A 23,246-nucleotide genomic window follows, 5' to 3' on the forward strand; every position below is an offset into this window, starting at 1 on the left:
GTTTCCGTGATCGTATCGCCAACAATCTCCTTGTCCTTTATCCAGATCAACAAAAGGCGTTCCATCTCTTCCAGAGTAGGTCTACGACGTTTAGAAATATTCGTGATCCCCTTTGAAGGTTTCACTGCTTTAATGGCTGACTTCTGTTTTATGATCGTCGAGATCGTAGACATATTCCGGCCATATTGTTTAGCCAGATCGCTAACACGTACACCTCGCTCATGCTTTTCTATTATTTCCTGCTTTAATTCTAATGAAAGCATAGACTTCTTCTTTTTCTCACCACTGCTACTACTTCCTGAACTGAAACTAAGCTTTTTAGGACCCATGATTACGGAACACAGAAAACAACATGTGAAAAGGCAAGATAAAAAACTGTTAAAACTGAGCTGATAGAGGACAACCACATGATGTGCACGCGATGAGAGAACTGATCAAGGTGACGCTTGATTGGCGTCCCTCCGATGTGCTGCCGTCTAGCGCCGTCAACAACAAACGACGCTGGACGCTTTCGAGAAAATTCCACGGGTAAGCGTATTGTTTACTTCGTATGTTGGAGCAACACTTCGTATGTTGAGACAGAAATTTGGTTGAATTTTACTTCGTATGTTGGAAAATTCATATGTTAGGACAATCGTATGTAGAGGTTCCACTGTATATATATATATATATATATATATATATATATATATTATATATATATATATATATATATATATATATATATATATTTATATATTTGTATATTTATATATATATAATTTATATATTTATATATATTTATATGTATATATATATATACATATATATATATATATATATATATATATATATATATATATATATATATATATATATGTATATATATACATATGTATATATATATATTATATATATATATATATATATATATATATATATATATATATATATATATATATATATATAATTATAACTTCACTCATCTTCTGCATATTATTTCTTTTAACTCTGCACTTGTCGCTTGGAAATATATTAAGGTTGTATCTCATGCAAAGAAGCATTTCACTCGTATTCCTTTGATTTTAAGAGATCTTCTCTACATGACTGCTAAAGTGAGACTCGCTACTAAACAAGAATGGATTGAAATACTACCACAAGGGATATCGGGTACTCTGACTGGCCAGACAGTACTACATTGGATCCCTTTTTTCTGGTTACAGCTCATTTTGTCCTTACCTACACATACACTGAATAGTCTGACCTATGCGTTCCACATTCTCCTGTGTCCTCATACACTTGACAACACTGAAATTACCAAACATTCTTCTTCGCTCAAGTTGGTAACTACTCTTTGTAAAGGTAGAAGAGACTCTAGCTATGGTAAGCAGTTCTTCCAGGAGAAGGCCACTCCAAATTCAAACCATTGTTCTCTAGTCTTTGGTAGAGCCATAGCATCTGTACCATGGTCTTCCACTGTTTTAGATTAGGGTTCTTTTGCTTGACTGCACACTCATCTTATAGTTTGTTTATTTCCTTTTTTCCTTCCCTCACCGGGCTAGTTTTCCTTTTGGAGCTCTTGGGCTTATAGCATCTTGTTTTTCCAACTAGAGTTATAGATTGGCTTGTAATAATGATAGTAATAATATTAATAATAATGATAATAATATACAGTCGTAACCATTCTACATTACCATCATTATAATAATAAAAAAAGATAACTGATAGTCATTCTATATCGATTTCAGAAAGAATTACATATTAATTGCCAATATACAGTGATACCTCGGTAGTCGAATGACTAAATTCGAACAAATCGGAGTTCGACCAAAAAATTTGAGTAATTTTTGCTGCGGTGTTCGAACAAAAATCGGAACTCAAACAGCCGAACATGTGGCCGAGTGAGATGAGCGGCCATCTCGGCTACTCTCGCTTGGTCGGGGTAGCATCATTTCAAGAGAGAGCGTCAGTCCGACAACACGTGTTGAGAATTTATTGTGATTTAGTGCGTTTTATTGTCTTCTTTTGCCGATAATAATGGGCCCCAAGAAAGTTAGTGAGAAGGGGAAGGATAAGAGGAAAACAGTGAGAACAACGATCGAGTTGAAGAAGGAAATTATTGCGAAATACGAGAATGGTGTACGAGTGTCTGATCTAGCCTTACAGTATGGCATGGCGAAGTCGACCTTTTTGAAAAATAAGGAAGTGATAAAGAAATCTAATGTTGCGCAGGGAGTGACAGCAATTTGTAAGCAAAGGCCACAAGTAATTGAGGAAATGGAAAAGTTGCTCCTTATATTTATTAAAGAAAAGCAGTTGGGCGGGGAAAGTATAAGTGAAGCTTTCATTTGCAAGAAAGCTCTTCATATTTATGAAGAATTGGTGAAGAAAAGTGCCAGTACTAGTGAAAGTGATTCGTCATTTACTTTTAAAGCAAGCAGGGGCTAGTTCGAGAAATTCCGGAACAGAACTGGTATTCACCATGTGACTAGGCATGGGGAGGCAGCCAGTTCGGATCGGAAGAGAAAGAAGCAGCTGACAATTGACATGTTTTTCACAAAAGAAAAGAGAGCTGCTACATCCCAGCCTGATTCCCCTCCAAAGAAGAGAAACAGAAGAGAAAAAACCCCTGGAGATTTGCCCTACCTTTTACTGCAGAGAGAAAAAACCCCTGAAGGAGAACTACCCAGCCACATCATGGAAGGGGACTCTGCTTCCAAGCAGTAACCTCCCCCTTCCATCTTCTCCACATCCATTCCTATATGCCATCGAACCGCTGCTCAAAGGTATGTACAGTACAGTAAATGGTTTTAAAATTGTTTTATATAGTTTTCCGACCAATTTCGTACACATTTAGGTAATTATTGTTGTGTAGGTACACGTTTTATTAATATTTTGGGCATTTTGGAGTGCGTAGGAACGTATAAAAATAAATACCATTATTTCTTATGGGAAAAAAGGTTTCGGTAATCGAACAAATCGGAGGTCGAACACTTATCCCGAACAGATTATGGTCGGGTACCGAGGTATCACTGTATATATATATATATATATATATATATATATATATATATATACATATATATATATATATATACATCTTTTAAAATAATAGTAATGGGGAAGATCGTAAAATATATTTTTCTAGATATAGACTACAGTCATATCCTGACACATTTAATGTTCATTGAATTAGTTTTCTATGAAGAGATATCAATTACCTTATGAAACTGTTACACTTGAATTTAGTTTCAGTGAATGTCAGTGCAGATTACATAAGTGTTAACTAAATATATATATATATATATATATATATATATATATATATATATATATATGTGTGTGTGTGTGTGTGTGTGTGTGTGTGTGTGTGTGTGTATATATATATATATATATATATACACACACACATATATATATATATATATATATATATATATATACACACACACATATATATATATATATATATATATATATACAGAGGTTTCTAAAATTACAATGGCAAATATCAATAGTCCAGAAAGTGATTTCAACTGCATAACTTTACAGTATATGTATTGTTACCATGTTATTTTTTTGAATTAGGGGGTTTGTTTTCAATGGTATATATATATATATATATATATATATATATATATATATATATATATATATATATATATTCTTACAAAGCTGGTGTAGTGTAGAGTGAAATAAAATACTGTAGTTTATTCATGATTTATTTGTCTTCATATGTGCATTGAAGAGGTTAGCCAGCTCTTGAGATGTGATCCTCTCGTGTAGATTAAGTTAATTATGTAAATTGCGTAAGATTTTCGTCGTTTATTTACATGTATTTTTTATTCAAGTCAGAATATGTAAATTTATGTTATTCTTAAGAATTAACTTTTTATTTCACACATTTTTGTTACGAAGTCTAACGTAATCTGATAGTGTTATGTGATCATACAAAATAGGAATAAGGGCTTATGTAAACTGTTTTATATTTCTATGAGGTATTTTGTCATGTTTGTGAGAAAATACGTAATTGCCATGTGCTTTGGAAGATTCTCGAGGTCCCTAGGGCTGGATTTATCTTCTTTTTTTTTTTATTTCGGGGACAAAGGGTTAACGGAGCTAGCTGCCTGAGAGAGTTTGTCTCGTATTGCGTGGATATGTGATTGAGAGAGCCAAACTTGGTAATTCTGACGCCTTAGCCTAGCCCCCACGCTTCCAGAACTCGCTCTCCTGGAAGCTTTTGGAAGTAATTAAGTTTCATATATAAAGCGACCCCAGGGTTAGTTAGATAGATAGAAAATTCCAGCCTTAAGACAGCCATCTCCCCCTCTCTCTCGCACTCTCGTATGCAGCTCAGAGTATTGTTTTAAAAGTGTCCAGTACCTATAGTGTGCCATCCAAAATGATTTTGTGCCCCAGCATATATCGTGTATAGTGTGTTAAAACGTTGCTGTAAATTTAGCAGGTGATTTTAAATTTATGGTGGTGTGACGAGTATTGGCTTTATGTAAAGTTTTGTAAATGGCCCTGTAATAACGAGGAAAGATTTTGTATCGTGATCTGGTTATCTATTCTCATTAAGTATCAAGCGTAAATACTTGTATTCAGTTTTAATTTAAAGTGAAAACAGTAATTATATAATTTTCATTGTATTATTCCTTTTGTCTTAGTCAACGGTTTTAGTCAGATTTAAGTCTAAGGTTGTATTCAGATTTAATTTTCAAGTCAAGTGATTATATAATTTTCAGATTGTAACAATTTTGTCTTAATCTAAGTTTTGTTCAGACTTAGTATTTCGAGTGATTTGTTTGTTTTATGTAAAATTTTTCAAAGTGTTGTAATTTATAGAGTATATTTATTTTTGTAAAGAGTGTATTATTTCAATCACCTGTGTTTAATTCATATGCGCTCGTATCCTTTTATGATCCATAGTTAGAGTTGTTAGAATATGCGTAATGATAATTACCCAGTTTAGTTTTGAGTGTATTTAAGAGACCTTCTGATATTCAGTGTTTTATATATTGCAGTCTGGGAGTTATTCAACTGTCAGAGTTTGGGTATTAATATTTCCAAGTGTAAAAGATTTAATGTAAAAGCAAACAAGTGAGTTTGGAATTCGAGATGTTGTTTAACTTGCCAGTCTTAATATATATATTATAAGTTTGCTTCCCAGACACAAGCCATAGTATAATATATTTTTGGTGCCCAGACCCGGAAGCCATAATCATATATATATATATATATAGGCCTATACACACACATATATATATATATATATATATATATATATATATATATATATATATATAGGCCTATACACACACACACACACACATATATATATATATATATATATATATATATATATATACACACACATATATATATATATACATACATATATATATATATATATATATATATATATATACACACACATATATATATATATACATACATATATATATATATATATATATATATATATATATATATATATATATACACACATATATATATATATACATACATATATATAATATATATATATATATAATATATATATGTATATAATATATATATATATATATATATATATATATGTATATATGTATATATATATATATATATATATATATATATATATATATATATATATATATATATAAAATCATCAGACGTTGTTAGTCCTCTGTAGGGCAAAGGCCTCAGCCATGTCCTTCAACTCATGTCTGTTTATAGTGTTTCTATGCCAGACAATACCTGGAAATTTTCATAGCGCGTCAGTCCATCGTCTTTTCTTCCTTCCCCTACTTCTTTTGCGATATCTATGGACCCAGTCTGTCATTCTTATATCAATCTATTATCTGTTATTCTCGTATTCCCTGCCCATGTCTATTTCGATTACTTACGTGTTTTGAACATATCCTCTATGGTAGTTAGCTCCAAATGCTTGTTACTCTTTTTCTATCTCTTTTTGTCAATACTATCATTATTCTTTCCATAGATCTTTGTGTTGTTATTAGCTTATGTTCTAAGTCTTTTGTAAGGTGCCAAGTGTCTCATGCATAAGTAATTACTGTTAGGACCATCTGTTTAAATATTTTTTGTTTTTAGAGAAAGTGTCATTTTACTTTCCATAACCATTTTGTTTACCAGAAGCACTCCATGCTATGCTTATCCTTTTAATATTAGCCTCATGTCTTTGGAAAACATAAGTACGCATATTCATTTACTATCTATAGAGGTTCTTCCATAGCCCTTATTTGTTGTCTGTCAGAATTTTCATTGAACATTATACTAGTTTTACTCATATTCATTTTCTGTCCTACATTTCTTCATTTTCTAGTCAAATCTCTCATCTTTTGCAATTCCTCCTATGATTCACTGCATAGAACTATGGCATCTGCAAAAAGGTTGTAATGTTATTTCCTACATTTCCCCCATCTAAATTCTTAAAAACTTCTTTTAGACACACTGTGCATACTTTAAGAGAGATGCAGTTTCCCTGTCTAACTCCTTTTTTAATCGGAATTTACACTATCTTAATATAAATTTATGGTGGTTGTACTTCCCACATAGATATCTTCAAGTGTTCTAACTTAACCCTGGATAGGTACGGTGGGTCGTTTGCGACCCCGAGCGTCAAAAAAAAACAGGTTTTTCTCACGTGACTCACCCCTGTGACTGAATTTGTGGGTGATCGACCTGCAGGAGGTGTCTCCCCTACACGCTCTAGTAGTGTCCAGATGTGCATTGCTGTAGCTGTACTCCTTCCCCGATTTCTGAGACGCGTCGGGGTCGTTCGCGTCCGAGTTTACCCTTCTGAGGTAGTTTGCATAATTATCAAAGTTATTACGTATTATGAAATTGTCGTAGAATGGTGCAACTTGTATAGGTTATCAGTCGTGGAATGTCTTGGTGGATTGTTTGGCTACCATGTGCATGTTTTTTTTTTTTAGTTAAAATGTCGTTCATCACCACGAGGACCATTTTACCGCGAGTGCCCCTTTTTCATTTTTTTTCATTTTTTTGCCAAGTCATTTTTCCGTAAGATATTGCCAAATAGTGTCGTAAAACTTTTGCTTGTTTAGTGTTGGAAAGTGTGTCTAGATGATCTGGCTACCCATGCATGACTTTGTTTTTGTCAGATACGACGTAGTTATTGGTATATTGGGTATTTAACTGCGGTTACCAATTTCTGTTTTTTTTTCAATATTTGTAAAAATTACTACGTAGTAAGGAATTGCCGTATATTATTCATTTTTTTTTCATGTTTATGTGTTAGAAAGTGTGCCTTGATGGTTGGGCTAACACGTGCATGTCTTTTTTTTTATCTGAGATGTCGTATATTAGAATGTCGGGCATTTTACCGCGAGTGTCCCTTTTTAATTTTTTTTAATTTTTTTGCCAAGTCATTTTTCCGTAAGATATTGCGAAAAAGTGTCGTAAAACTTTTGCTTTTTTAATGTTGGAATGTGCGTCTAGATGATCTGGCTACCCATGCGTGATTTTGTTTTTGTCAGATACGACGTAGTTATTGGTATATTGGGTATTTAACTGCGGTTGCCAATTTCTGTTTTTTTTTCAATATTTGTAAAAATTTACTACGTAGTAAGGAATTGCCGTATATTATTGATTTTTTTTCATGTTTATGTGTTAGAAAGTGTGCCTTGATGGTTGGGCTAACACGTGCATGTCTTTTTTTTTTATCTGAGATGCCGTATATTAGAATGTTGGGCATTTTTCCGCGAGTGCCCCTTTTTATTTGTTTTGCATTTTTTTGCTTAGTCATGTTACCGTAAGGAATTGGCAAGTAGTGTCGCAAAACTTATATTTTTATAGTGTTGGAAAGTGTTTCTAGATGATCTGGCTACCCATGCCTATTTTTTTTTTAGCCAGATATGGCGTATATATAAGTATGTGTTCGATTTTCCTGTGATTGCCATTTTTTCGTTTTTTTCCCATTTCTTTCAAAATTACTACGTACTAAGGAACTATCACAGAGTAATATTTCATTTATATGTTTATTTGTCGGAAAATATGCCTTGATGGTTTGCCTAGCACGTGGCTGAAATTTTTTTTTTCTGAAATGCCGTATATTAGAATGGCCATTTTTCCACGAGTGTCCCTTTTTATTTGTTTTGCATTTTTTTGCTTAGTCATGTTACCGTAAGGAATTGGCAAGTAGTGTCACAAAACTTATATTTTTATAGTGTTGGAAAGTGTTTCTAGATGATCTGGCTACCCATGCCTATCTTTTTTTTAGCCAGATATGGCGTATATATAGGTATGTGTTCGATTTTCCGGTGATTGCCATTTTTTCGTTTTTTCCCAATTCTTTCAAAATTACTACGTACTAAGGAACTATCACAGAGTAATGATTCCTCTAGATGTTTATTTGTCGGAAAATTTTGTTTACTTTTTTTTTTTGATTGAATATCATCAAATTTTTTTAGCTAAAATATTGTTTTACATTTTTTTTTTTCGATTTTATTTCCCTTCAAAAAAAATTTTTTGGGTCAGAATTTTAATTTTATAGTCGTAAAATAATCGACAATTATCCAGCAACCCACCATACAATTTTTATGCATATCCAATAATAATTAGATTAGTAAATAACACCTTTAAATTGACATACCCTTCCTACATTTCATGTGGCACATTAGGGAGTCTGAGTCAGTGTGGTTGGCGGCCATTTTGTGGACATATCCGAAGCGTAAGCTGCCCTATCTATATATATTCTTGTTCCCTATAGAATTTGTGATATTTTGGTATATTTTTACCTGCATAAATATCATATTATATATTAAATATATGTATTTTTTTACGAAATTTCCAAGTACTCAAAAAATTACCTTTAGATATGGCCCCTGATATAAATGTAATTTACAAAATAATGAAGATTTTTTTACATATTTCTATTTTAGGATAACATATGTTTATTCCCTAAAAAAATTAGCCACTTCCTATTTCATTTGGGTACCCAAAAAAATTCATGAAATTTGGACAATTTTTTTTGGCCAAAAAAAGTTACCCTTTTTTTCTCATTTCAGATCTTCACCTCCATGGGTCTGACTTCATCCAAAATACATCAAGATGTGTCCTAAACATTCAAGAATCAATTCCTAAAAGGATTTTTGTATATATGTATAAACTTTTTTTTTATGAATTTTTATGTCATGTCTTTTTTTTTTCTACTTAATTTTTTAAAATATTTATAATAAATAGTTTTTCTGCAGATGAGTAGTATCTATATTTACAGTTGTTTTGAGCATTCATTGAAGTTTTTTTTGGCAAAAGAAAAAAGGAGGTTACTGCAAAAACTGATTTTTCAAGAATTTTTTTTGGCGTCGGGGTCGTTCGCGTCCGAGTATACCCTTAAAGGGGTGTCCGAGGACCGTACCTATCCAGGGTTAAGATTCTTCTATTCCTTGACTTTAAAGGGTTTTCATAACTCCTGAAGTCTTTGACAGAATCAAAAGCTTTCTCATAGTCTTAAAGGTCATACAGGGTGGTTTGTCATACTCTGTTGTGTTTTCCATTAGCTGGTTAACTACATGGATATGGTCAGTCGTTGAATACTCACTTCTAAAGCTTGGCTGCTCTATTGGTTGATTAAAGCCTAGCTGTCTGCGTCTTTCTATTTGGCCTAATATGATTTTTGTAAATATTTTACATTATACGGAAAGTAAACTCATTGGGCAGTCATTTTTCAGGTCTTGTGAATTAGCATAGTGGTAAAGTTTTTATAAACTGTAGGTATAAAGCATTCTTGCAGATATTTTGTGAAAAGATACAGTTGTACTCTCTCTCTCTCTCTCTCTCTCTCTCTCTCTCTCTCTCTCTCTCTATATATATATATATATATATATGTCCAACATTCTAATACAATCGAAAAAGAAAATTTATTTTCGATTTAATACTGCAGTAGATTTAAGCCCCCTCTCTCTCTCTCTCTCTCTCTCTCTCTCTCTCTCTCTCTCCTGGTATATGCATGTATCACCGTCAGATGTAAATATCAGTATCATTCATTTTTATTCTTTATTCATGATCTTTTAGTGTGCATATTCCTGTTGCTTTCCTGTTGTTTACTTTGCCGAATTTATTTCGATATGGCCATTGTAATGATATCAAACCATGTGTTGGAATACTTGTCAAGTCATAATAAATTTTTTGAAAGTTAAAATCAATTCTCAGAAAACTCTGATATGGCTGTTTTATCGGTTAGCTTTTTCTGTGTAGTATCTAAGGCAAAACTCGTATTTATTGAAAGTGGAAATTAACTGGGATTACAATCTAATTTGGTTGCTACTCAATATCAATTGTAATATTGAAATGTGATATGATTTATAAGTGTAGGCCTACGTGGCATGAAAACTCCAGAATTTTATAATTGTTTAATAATTGGTAAGGTAAATCGTCTCTATAAGGTAATAGTGCACTAGATGGAATGAAAACGAAAAACATAAAATCTTCAACAAAATAGAAACCAGCCTTTTCTTTGGAGAAATGATTAATATAAAGATACTAAAAAGTGTTCATGATATAAAGCTTGGAATTTACGAAAACCTTAAAATTTTAATAAAACCAAAATAATAATCAACAACTTCCGTTAAATAGCTGCTACAAGAAGAATGTAAGAGATGTGGAAGATTAAAATCATCGTCTCTCTCTCTCTCTCTCTCTCTCTCTCTCTCTCTCTCTCTCAAGGGGTGAGATTGTGTTTCTAAGTCGGAAAAAGTGGAGACTAACTACAATTCGATGAGTCAAGAATTGCTGTTGGTTGATAGTTGAACGGAAGGAGGCAGGCGTTCCAATAATTATAGATATAACTCAAGAGATAGAATGTTGATGAGGTTTCCAGGGAATGTATAGTCATGTATTAAAAGTACTAGTAGAGATTACTGCTGAAATGTTTTATATATTTTATCAGGATACTGTTATTGCATAGTGCGTATTCACTTATAAGGAGAGAAGGGTTTCAGATACATGAAAAATCGCTCTAAAATAGCTTAAAATCACGTCAGCTTCCGGCAGGCTTATAGCACCCCCCGGACCCCCAGCTGCTTTGGTTAGGTTTTCCGATTTCCCCCCCCCCCCCACCCCTTTGAACCTGCTGGATCCGCGCTTGTTATGGGGATACTTAGAGAGAGTATTTTGGTAAGTAAATTAACGAGCAAAATCATGTGAATCTGCCTCAAATTGAATTATTTTTTAATAAGTAGCCTACTAATCATTCAGAATAGTTTATGTACAATTCAAAAACTTTCCTTGCACTGTCATCTCTTATATGCTATCTTAAAAAGTGTCACCATCACAGGAAAAATAAGGTCATCAAAGCTCCATAATTTGGGGGAAGAAATGCCATCCGTCCCAATCCCATGCTTGCTTGAGTTTAATAATATATAGTTTCTGGCGTTTCGTTCAAGCTCACAGCCAGGTAGCTGTCGGTTTCTGTATGCCCGCCGAGGCTTCGGCTACTCCGCACGCGATGATCGTCAAGGTCTGTCTGTCTCGGATTGCCTTACCATTGTGTAAGACACGGGTGAGGCATGGCCTGTTCGATACAAGGCCAATAGAACGATAGGCCAGCGTCAAAATGTTGCGTGCCCACGTCGGAACCGTTCAACCCCCACACTCTTGCCTCCTCACTCCCACTCGAAGACAGCCTTCCTCGCAAACATGACGATGGTGTTTGAGTAGGAAAATACTTCTGATTGAAAATCTTTGTTTTAAAATGAAGAATAGATTATACATGAGTTTGGATTCACGATATTAATAAACAGAGAAGGGAAAATAAGTTAATTTTACAATTAATATTGCCAGTCTCGTTTGTAAGGCCGACAGATTTAATGAATATCTGCATATTACACAAGTCTTTTGATTCTTTGTTGGCAACATCCTTCTTGGTTTCAGGCTCACAAAACAAACGTCGAACTATAGACAACCTCAATATCTCTTACCAGCCATTACAATTGCTTCTAATATGATAAAGTTCACGAAAAATCATTGTCCCTTTTATATCAGAATTAACTAGTATTTGCATAAAATTGTTTAAAGGTACACACTATTTTTTTTTACATTCGAAATTTCTCTACTTCATCTTTTAGATGTTCTGTGGATATATATATATATATATATATATATATATATATATATATATATATATATATATATATATATATATATATATATATATATAATTAAATGGTGATTAAATAGGTTTCAAAGTACAAAAAGGCTGGAAACGAACAACTGAACTCTTACCCATTCATAAACATGAAAAATGGTGTAACCTTGGGTGAAGACCCTCGAAACTGCCACAATTTTTTTAAATATGAAATATAGCTTGGCGCCAGCTGCAGCGGTTGGAGGCTGCTCGCCCCTGCAATGTGGCGACCTGCATACGATACCTTATGTTTCAGTTTGGCGTGGGAACCTCTTCCCTCTAACCTCGCCACTAGTCAAGCATGGTGTGGCCAAAGCCTTACCTCGCTTCTGAGTTACCTTTGTGCCTGCCACCCACACCCACACTCCTAATTTGTGTGTTGTCGTTACAGGATCTGGTATCACTGTTTGCCCGTTAGTGTGGACTCGCCTTAAGGCCATTGCCTTGGTAATGTTTGTGTTTAAAGATGTCAAGCAGTAGATTTCTTATATTTTGATATTAAATTCCTTTTAAATTTGTATAAATCTATTTGAGACTGTAGTAGTGCTGTTCTGAGTTTCATACATACATACATATACCAAGGCACTTCCCCCAATTTTGGGGGGTAGCCGACATCAACAAATGAAACAAAACAAAAAGGGGACCTCTACTCTCTACGTTCCTCCCAGCCTGACAAGGGACTCAACCGAGTTCAGCTGGTACTGCTAGGGTGCCACAGCCCAACCTCCCCCGTTATCCACCACAGATGAAGCTTCATAATGCTGAATCCCCTACTTCTGCTACCTCCGCGGTCATCTAAGGCACCGGAGGAAGCAGCAGGGCCTACCGGAACTGCGTCACAATCGCTCGCCATTCATTCCTATTTCTAGCATGCTCTCTTGCCTCTCACATCTATCCTCCTATCACCCAGAGCTTTCTTCACTCCATCCATCCAGCCAAACCTTGGCCTTCCTCTTGTACTTCTCCCATCAACTCTTGCATTCATCACCTTCTTTAGCAGACAGCCATTTTCCATTCTCTCAACATGGCCAAACCACCTCAACACATTCATATCCACTCTAGCTGCTAACTCATTTCTTACACCCGTTCTCACCCTCACCACTTCGTTCCTAACCCTATCTACTCGAGATACACCAGCCATACTCCTTAGACACTTCATCTCAAACACATTCAATTTCTGTCTCTCCATCACTTTCATTCCCCACAACTTCGATCCATACATCACAATTGGTACAATCACTTTCTTATATAGAACTTTCTTTACATTCATGCCCAACCCTCTATTTTTTACTACTCCCTTAACTGCCCCCAACACTTTGCAACCTTCATTGACTCTCTGACGTACATCTGCTTCCACTCCACCATTTGCTGAAACAACAGACCCCAAGTACTTAAACTGATCCACCTCCTCAAGTAACTCTCCATTCAACATGACATTCAACCTTGCATCATCTTCCCTTCTCGTACATCTCATAACCTTACTCTTACCCACATTAACTCTCACACACCCTTCCAAATTCTGTCACTAGTCGATCAAGCTTCTCTTCTGTGTCTGCACCCAGTACAGTATCATCCGCAAACAACAACTGATTTACCTCCCATTCATGGTCATTCTCGTCTACCAGTTTTAATCCTCGTCCAAGCACTCGAGCATTCACCTCTCTCACCACTCCATCAACATACAAGTTAAACAACCACGGCGACATCACACATCCCTGTCTCAGCCCCACTCTCACCGGAAACCAATCACGCTCTTCATTTCCTATTCTAACACATGCTTTACTACCTTTGTAGAAACTTTTCACTGCTTGCAACAACCTTCCACCAATTCCAAATAACCTCATCACATTCCACATTGCTTCCCTATCAACTCTATCATACGCTTTCTCCAGATCCATAAACGCAACATACTTTCATGTTTTGTAGAATTGAGATCTATTGTATAGATGCTGGTTACATTAGATGTAACTTCTTCCTATAACCTACTGCTGTGCTTAACTTATCCTCTAAACTTATTTTGTGGATTGAGCAGTTAGGAATCATGAACTACTGTGAATTTCACAGATGGTCCAAGCAGGGTTTTGGGAAATAACTTTGTAATGAACACCTATCAGTACACAATTTTGCTATAGTGCACTACTCCCAGTGAGGTAATTTATAAGAGTATCACAAATCACTAATTGTAAAGAATAATGATACTTATCCCCCTACGAAGAGGTAAATCTCGACAACCCAGAAATTGATTCGAACAAAACAGTGAAAAGCTCTGCCCCCCCCCCTCTCTCTCTCTCTCTCTCTCTCTCTCTCTCTCTCTCTCTCTCTCTCTCTCTCTCTCTCTCTGTTATAGTGATACCGTAAATGATTATTATAATGAGAGATATGTGAATGTATGATTGAGTAGTAGGACGATAGACACTATGGTTGATGGTTATGTGCTTGTTATAATTGGGTTTAGTTAACTTCTTTGCAATCAGCATTTGTATTACGAAGGTAAAGAAGAGATTGCCACCTTGGACATGAATGTCAGCATGGTTGCAGAAATGAATTTGACACAACTTTTCACTTTATTAGCAAAGAGAAAACAAAAATTTGCCTTCAGATTGGTTTGTATAGGTAACTGGCAAGTTACCCTATGCCTTACAAATAAAAATTAAGCCATTTATAGTGCCACTACCAACCCGAGAGAGAGAGAGAGAGAGAGAGAGAGAGAGAGAGAGAGAGAGGAGCGGACCAATACATTAATAAATCAGTCAACAGCTGGTAACAGCCGGATGGAAAATTAGATATAGCCTATACAACAGTAGAAATTATCAGATAAATAGAAAAAAATCATACGAAAATTTACAGTGAGGCACATTTCCCAGAGAGAGAGAGAGAGAGAGAGAGAGAGAGAGAGAGAGAGAGAGAGAGAGCAAACTAAGACAGTACTGGATAGTAAAGGGAAGAAAAGCCGGGGTTCGAGAATCGAGATGGAGGGAAGGGAAGGAGGCCTTTTCACTATTTTGAACTTGTCCATTCCTGGGTTATCGAGATTTGCCTTTTGGTACAGGGGCAACCGGACAAGTGTCATTATTCTTTACAATTAGTGATTCATGGTAGGCTTACTCATAGATTATCCCACTGGGAGTAGTACATTATAGCAAAATATCTTACTGACATAAGTGTTCGTAACAGTTATTGCCCAAAAACCTGCTTGCAATATCTGTGAAACCCTCAGTAGGTAGCAATTTAGATATACCTTCAGTTGATATTTTTATGCACTTCAATTACTATCCCTCAGCTGACCATAATCTTTGTTGATTAATTTACATCAATTCAGTAATATTTTGATTTTAGAATGAAATTTCATTGGTTTGTTGATAATCTGAGGGCGTTTTTATTCAAAGCAAATTAAAGTGTATCTGATAGTCCTGCAAATGCAATAAACTTTTATTCACTAAATGAAGGCGATGTTAACTCCAAACAAGTTTTTGATGTTTTAAAAGTTTGGCCGAGATTTTAACCTCTGAAATATAGTATAAGCTGGATATCCCACTATTTGTACATAGTACTTATAAGTACATCTTAATTGATAGAGATATGTTTGGATAGATTGGTATGACACTTGAGACCATAAGCAATGTTTACGTTATAGTTTTAAAGTCGATCTTGTTCATAACTTGAATTACAAGTGTATGCACAAGAAAACTGACAGAACGTACATAGAATAAATATGTATATTTATTGCAAGACGTTTGCCTTTCAACTCAATAGCATTTTTATTAGTTAAGAATTACGAATAAACTATTTTTTGACTTTTAAATTGTAAGCTGGGTGACGTGACACTCAGACGGTCAGACCAGAAGTCTTGCAGTACGACACTATCAGTTGGTCATTCTTGGTCGATAGTGTTCTAGTGCTTCTGATTTTAACCCTTAATCTTTTAATTGTTTAAATTTATCAACCACCAAGGTCTATTAGACTATGGCCAACCTCATGAAAATTAAGTTCTGACAAGTTGGATATTTCATGACAAAGAAGTTTCTAAATAACTTTCTTCAAATGAATGTTTTTGTCTTGGGTTAATGTCTAAGTCTACTCATTTACTAGGTATGTATATACGTGATTATTAGAATCGTGTTGAGGTAGAAGGGTTAGTTTGACAAATCCTTGACAAATGCATGGTTAATAAACAGAAAATCAAGATCATTGTACTGAGAGCAGACCAGTGTTAGTGTATGGTTGAGAAAGAAGGGGAACTAGGGTGGGTTTCTAACAAGGATTCATTTTGAGAAGTGTCGACCTGTACAGTAGTATGATGGGGATTGGGGAACGACAATACAAGGGCTTGGGTAGATCAAGAGGCCAGCAAGGTATTAAATTGTATTTACATATAAGGAGAGGATGAAGACGCATACATGCCAAATAATACTATGTGATAAGATATCTTTGAGGATTTCCAAAATACTGGGAGCCTTTGTATGTCAGCGGCCAGGTCCTCCCTTGTGGATTAAAAATGGACATCAACTAACCTCAACTTTCCCCCCTAACCTAACCTACAAGCTGTGTCCTTCATGCAACCCCCCTTACACTGTTGTATTCTAAGTTAGCCGTAATCATACATGCGGTGGCCACTATCATTCATACACCCCAAATATTGTATCTTTATATTTATGACAATGTCGTATAGACCTACAGTCCTAATGAAGAGATAAATAAACATCATGTATGGCTATCATGTGTTATGAACAGCCAGCTTTAGTAAAGGAGTATTTCATGTAAACTTCTTAAGGGAAAGAGAGGACTGGGAACGTAAACTAAGGCTCTGCTTAAAAGTTAGAAAACGAAGCATGCCTACCTTTCTCTGTAGAAATGTAAATGTTGCATTTGAAAGTTGAATGGAGTTACAGACCAAATGATGTGTTAAAACGGCTGTAAATACTGCATACAATGCAAGTAAGAATAGATATGATTTAGGTGTCTAATATCTCATTAAATCCAGTACTTTTCTCTCTATTGTTGGTAGTCTTGAACTTTTTAAATATGTAACTTCCCTGGTAGTTACATATATATAGCTTAAATCCCCCGTTTCAACGCGGCACGACAGAAATTCAAATTCGCAGTGACAGCCGCCATGACAGTAGGTGGTCATACATGAGCGCCACCACTCGTAGGTTATCAGAACCATACCCATCATCTTCAGAAATTCTCTGTCGTTGATCGTGTGAACACCTCAGGAAATTCTTTCGCTGCCAATAACTTTGTTTTACATTTGGTGAAGTACCTTTTGTTGATTATTGTTGACTACTTTTGCCGCTTGGTTTGGATATTCTTCTGTACTTTTCACTATCGATTTATTAGACTTTGTTGATTTGACTTGGACTGTTTTTCTGTTTTTTCAAAATGGCTGACTCTATCAGAAAGTGTGTGAAAGGTTGCAAGACACGTATGCCTAAAGCCTCTTTTGATCCTCATTCAATATGCTGTGGTTGTAGAGGTCAAATTTGTTCATATAATAACAGATGTATCGAATGCAAGTCTTTGTCTGATTCGGAGTGGATTGCTTTTGAACGCTATGTTAGGCATTTGGAAAGAGGTAGAATTAGAAGGTCTAGATCTGCTAGTATTCTTTCTAATAGATCTTCGGATGGTGATATTCCTTCCGATAGTCGTACTACTTTTCTTGTTCCTATTCTAGTAGTCCCAGACCCCAATACGGTGTCGGAGGTAAGTGAACCTTCATTGAAGGATATAATGGCTGCTATTTCAGCCTTAGGCGCCCAAGTTCGCTCTCTCACTACCAAAAAAGAAGTTGTGTGGTGCTGTGCGTGGTTTGCAAAACAAAGTGAATAGTGAAAGTGAAGTGCAGGGTGCGTCCGTTCGTGTCCGTCATAATCCCAGCTGGGGACCTCTTCCATGCTCCCCAACCCCTGGGAGAAAAAAATGTCGAAAGGCAAAAGGATATGGCAGACTTTAATCAGCGAAAGAACGTCGCCTCGAGCGATATTGTTGTCGATACCCATATCGCTCCACCTTACCAAAGTAAAGGTGAGGTTAATTTGTCTGCGTCTTCTTCCGATGACGTAAAGCCACGACGTGGTTGGTGTCAACCACTTCAGTCAAGACCGCACAAGAGACATATGTCTCCTAATAAACCATCTTGTAGTGCCTGGTGTTTATCGGAGGTTTTCCTTTCGGACGAAGACGATATGTCAACACCGAAACAGGCACGTAAGACGCATAGTTCGTGGGAGGGAGAAGGTGCTCAGTTGACGTCAGTTCATGCTCCTTCTTTTCCCCCAGATTGGGAAATGTCTCAAAAACTTCCCCGTTGTTTGCCCTGAGTCTATTGACGCTCCCGTAGGTCATTCGATACTCGGTTTAGATCGCGCACAAGGCGCGCTGGAAGTATCGACAGTTGACGATACCTCGCAGCGATCATCACATAGTTTTGTTGACGCACACGGCGTCCATTCTATTCCCGATTTATCTGTATTAAAGAGGTCCATCTCGTCTCTGTTTGACGTTTATGACTCTCAAACAGAGAGTTCGCGTCCAAAAGAATCGAAGGACAGCAATAGACCAATTAAGCGTTCTTCCGATACTATCGGACAGCGTAGTCTTCTGATACTCGGCAATGCACCATCGTGTAAGTTGGTGGCCGCAAGCAATAATTTGGACGTATGTAGCAATCGGGTCTCTTCCTCACGGCATTCTGGACATAGACGCCATTCTGAATTCATGCCGGACGCACATGAGGTTGTGTCTACTCAACGGGATAGACAATCGGTTGCTTCACCCTTGCGATCTTCGGATCGCGTGACTATCGATAGCGATGGACACGTTTTACAAGCAGGTAACTCACGGCATTCTGGACGCATACAAAAGTCTGAAAGCCCACGGCAACATGGACGCATGAGACAGTCTGTTCGTATGCTAGACACATGCAGTTAAGTTTTGTCTCCAAGTCATCTGACCGGACGCGATACTATCGCTACCACACCACTCGCGGCAGACACACGGCATTCGGAAGCCATACAATAGTCTTCCCTTATGCTGGAAACTTTGGAAACTGTTTCTCCATGAAAGCCCTCAGTGCTTAAACGTGACGCTTCGTCACAATTGGAGGATATACTTCGTGATATTCCTTCAGGACAATCTGAAGCTTTTATAGAAGACAATAGCCAACAGGATGATGCGGTCTTGGCTTCTGACCATGTGAATCTTGGAACTGATGTTCCCTTAGCTGAAGTAGAAGAGGAATCTCAGGATCCGATACAGGCAGCTGATTTTAAAAGAATTTTGGCAGTTCTCTCAGCTTTATATCCAGAGGATTTTACAAAGCCTATGCCTCAAAGCCCACCCTCGCAATTTTTGAAGAGCAGACCACAGAAAACATCCTCCTATAAGAAGATGGTTCTGGCACGGTCAGTTAAAAGAGCTTTCCATACTCTTAATGAATGGACAGCTAAAAGAAAGGATCAAGGCAAGCCTTCTTTTTCCTTTCCTCCAACCCGACTAGCCTCCAGATCTAGTGTTTGGTGCTCGACTGGGGAAGTTCTTGGTTTGGGAGTTCCTACCTCTTCCCAAGGTGACTTTTCTAGACTCGTGGACTCATCACGAAGGTCAGCCATGAGTAAGTCCAAAATTATGTGGTCTAATTCAGAAATGGACCATCTACTGATGGGCATCTTTAGATCATTTGAAGTCCTAAGCCTTATGGACTGGATTCTAAGAGCTCTTGCAGAGGCAACAGACTCTAGCAACGAGGCTCAGATGCATCTGATAGCTTGTTTGGATAAGGCCATTAGGGATGGCTCCATTGAACTTTCCGCCCTTTTCAAAGCAGGAATCCTTTAGAAGAGGTCCACACTTTGTTCCTTTCTTTCTTCTGGTTTGTCCTCTGTTAAAAAATCTGAGCTCTTATTTGCTCCTTTGGGCAAACATCTTTTCCCTACTGAGTTGGTAAAAGATTTGTCTGCAACCCTGTCACAAGAAGTCACCCAGGATCTGATCTCTAGGACTGCTAGAAAGGTTCTTCCAGTTTCCTTTTCTACAAGCTTGCAAAAGGAGACTCCTCCCATTCGTCAGCCCTTTTGTGGCAGAGCCCCCTCGAGGGGACCTCAAAGAATGGCTGCCGGAGGTCAGACTCGCAAATTCCCTAAACAGCAAAATAAATCAAAGAAGTGAGACATGTTCTCTCCAGACACTAGTGGGAGCCAGGCTTTCACACTTATGGCAGAACTGGAGCCAAAGGGGGGCGGACTCCTGGTGGACCAATGTTCTAAAAGAGGGATACAAAATCCCCTTCCTGAAAATGCCTCCCATGTCGTCGACTCCCTTGGAGTTATCAAAATCCCACTCAGGGAACAAGGCAGCGGTTCTTCAAGAACATGTGAACCTGATGCTGTCAAAATCAGCCATAGAAGTGGTAGAGGACACCTCTTCGGAGGGATTTTACAACAGGCTTTTCCTAGTTCCGAAAAGCTCAAGGGGATGGAGACCTGTTCTGGATGTCAGCCCATTGAACAAGTTCATCAGCAAAGTGAAGTTCTCCATGGAGACTTCAGCGTCAGTCCTTGCAGGCACCAGACAGGGAGACTGGATGGTGTCATTAGATCTGCAGGACGCGTATTTGCACATCCCAGTACACCCGGACCACAGGAAGTTTCTAAGGTTCGTGTTCCTCAAAACCACGTATCAATTCAGAGCACTCTGTTTTGGTCTAAGCACGGCTCCTTACGTTTTCACCCGAGTAATGTCCAATGTAGCTTGCTGGCTTTACCTAAGGGGAGTAAGGATCTCGTTTAACCTAGACGACTGGCTACTCAGAGCAGAATCGCAAACAAAGTGTCTGGAGTCTCTCCAAATAACAATATCATTGACTCAACAGTTAGGTCTGATTTTAAACTTACCCAAATCTCAGCTAACACCCTCACAAAATATTATCTATTTGGGGATGAGGATTCAATCAGCAGTTTTTCGGGCTTTTCCAGCTCCGAAACGTATTCTAGACTGTCTGGTGAAAGTACGTCACTTCCTAAACTTACGATCATGCCTAGTGAGGGATTGGATGAGTCTCATAGGCACCCTGTCATTAATCGAACATTTTGTCTCTGGGAAGACTTTCATCTACATCCTCTACAGTTTCATCTAGCCAAGTTCTGGACCAAAGATCAGAGTTTGGAAAAGTGGATGCCAATTCCTCTAGTGATCAGGAATCACTTGGAATGGTGGGACAATGTCAACAATTTCCAAGAGGGTCTCGATCTGTACCAAAAGATCCCCGACCTAGTGTTGTACTCCGACGCCTCAGACATAGGTTGTTGGGGTGCAACTCTCGGGAAGGCCGAGATATGAGGTCTTTGGACAAAGTCACAAATGAAATGGCACATAAATCTCAAGGAACTAGTAGCCATTTATCTATCCCTAATTCATTTCCAGAAGGAAGTCCTAGGAAAACCGATTCAGATAAACGCAGACAACACCACTGCGTTGGCGTATATCAAGAAACAGGAAGGCACTCATTCGACCTCTCTATACGAGGCAGCAAGAGACCACCTCTGGACGAAAGCGAGAAACATAACATTGATTACTCGCTTCATACAAGGCGAGAAGAACGTCAGGGCGGATATGCTCAGCAGAAGGGAGCAAGTTCTTTCCTTAGAATGGACCTTGCATCACGAGGTGTGCACCAACCTTTGGATGTTGTGGGGCCAACCCTCAATAGACCTCTTCGCCACTCAAATGACAAAGAGACTACCGGCTTTTTGCTCTCCAGTCCCAGACCAGGAAGCAGCCCCAGTGGACGCTCTTCTTCTGAACTGGCAGAACCTAGATGTGTACGCTTTTCCGTCATTCAAGATACTAGACAGATTCCTGAAAAAATTCAGGGAGCCAACCAACGTTCGCATGACACTGATAGCTCCATTTTGGCCCACGAGACCTTGGTTTGCAGAGTTGATGGAGTGGCTCGTAGATATTCCAAGAATACTACCAGTTCGGAGAGATCTACTTTTAGCCTTTTTAGCCTCGAGTAGGTTTGAACCCTTGGCCAAGGCTTTCTGGAAGGATCTTTCCAAAAAGACACTGTTCTTAGTCGCTTTGGCCATGGCAAAAAGGGTAGGGGAGTTACAAGCCATCAGCAAGAAGGTGGGCTTTAATGGAGACAATGCCATTTGCTCCCTCCAGCTTGGTTTTCTCGCAAAAAACGAGAATCCTTCTCGACCCTGGCCTAGAACTTTTAACATCCCAGGTCTATCTCACCTAGTTGGGCGAGAGAAAGAAAGAGGCCTTTGTCCAGTAAGAGCCCTTAAATTTTTTCTGCAAGTGTCCAAGAACCTGAGAGGTCAGTCAGACAATCTCTGGTGTTGACAATCTCTGGTGTTCTGTTAAAAAACCCTCTCTACCATTATCTAAAAATGCTCTAGCTTTCTTTACCAAGGATGTGATAAGAGAAGCTTACCAGAATTGTGAGGAAAGGAGTTTCCCAATTCTTAAAGTGAAACCCCATGAGGTTAAAGCTGTGGCAACCTCTATGGCTTATAATCATAATAAATCTATGAAGTCCATCCTAGAGGCCACGTTTTGGCGAAGTAAATCTGTCTTCGCAAATTACTATCTTGAAGATGTACAAAACCAGTATGAAGATTGCTGTTCCCTGGGTCTGTACGTTAACTCCGGCATCATAGTTGGAGAAGGGTCTACTGCCTCTTCCCTATAATCTTAATTTGTTCCACCACGGAAACTTACCTCAAACTACTTTCTTAGGAGTACCTGGAAATCTCCTCTCATCCAACCAGAGTTTTGTGTAGTTTACCCTACTTCCATTTTCTGTGAAGGCTAACCTCAGGCGGAAGGATACGTGCCCTGAGGCTAGTCTCGGGTCGGAGCGTGCTAGCTTGTGTCTCGACCCTCAGTAAGTTGTCTGGTCGCGTCGTGATATCATCTCGACGCTCTCCTTATCTCAGTGCGACCCTTTGTGTCCCTGACTCCATTGTGTCCTGCGTGGTTCCCACATGGTATCCCTGTGCTTTCCCTTTGTGTCCCCGTGTGGTTACCTTATCCTTCCCTTGTGTTCTCACGTGTTATCCTTGTCCTTATTACCCTTTCCCAC

At 37.7% G+C, this 23,246-nt stretch overlaps 1 protein-coding gene across 1 annotated transcript in view; it reads left to right on the plus strand.

Moving 5' to 3' along the window:
* The window catches only part of LOC137639012 (uncharacterized), a 149,118-nt gene that overhangs the window by 74,388 nt on the left and 51,484 nt on the right, over positions 1–23,246 (plus strand). The window contains exons 6-8 of the mRNA XM_068371337.1: positions 14,626–14,754; positions 19,220–19,922; positions 21,278–22,129. Of these exons, the coding sequence (XP_068227438.1) occupies positions 14,626–14,754; positions 19,220–19,922; positions 21,278–22,129 (1,684 nt within the window). The remainder of the gene's footprint in view (positions 1–14,625; positions 14,755–19,219; positions 19,923–21,277; positions 22,130–23,246) is intronic.

This window comes from Palaemon carinicauda, chromosome 1 (assembly GCF_036898095.1).
Source record: "Palaemon carinicauda isolate YSFRI2023 chromosome 1, ASM3689809v2, whole genome shotgun sequence".
NCBI lineage: Eukaryota > Metazoa > Arthropoda > Malacostraca > Decapoda > Palaemonidae > Palaemon > Palaemon carinicauda.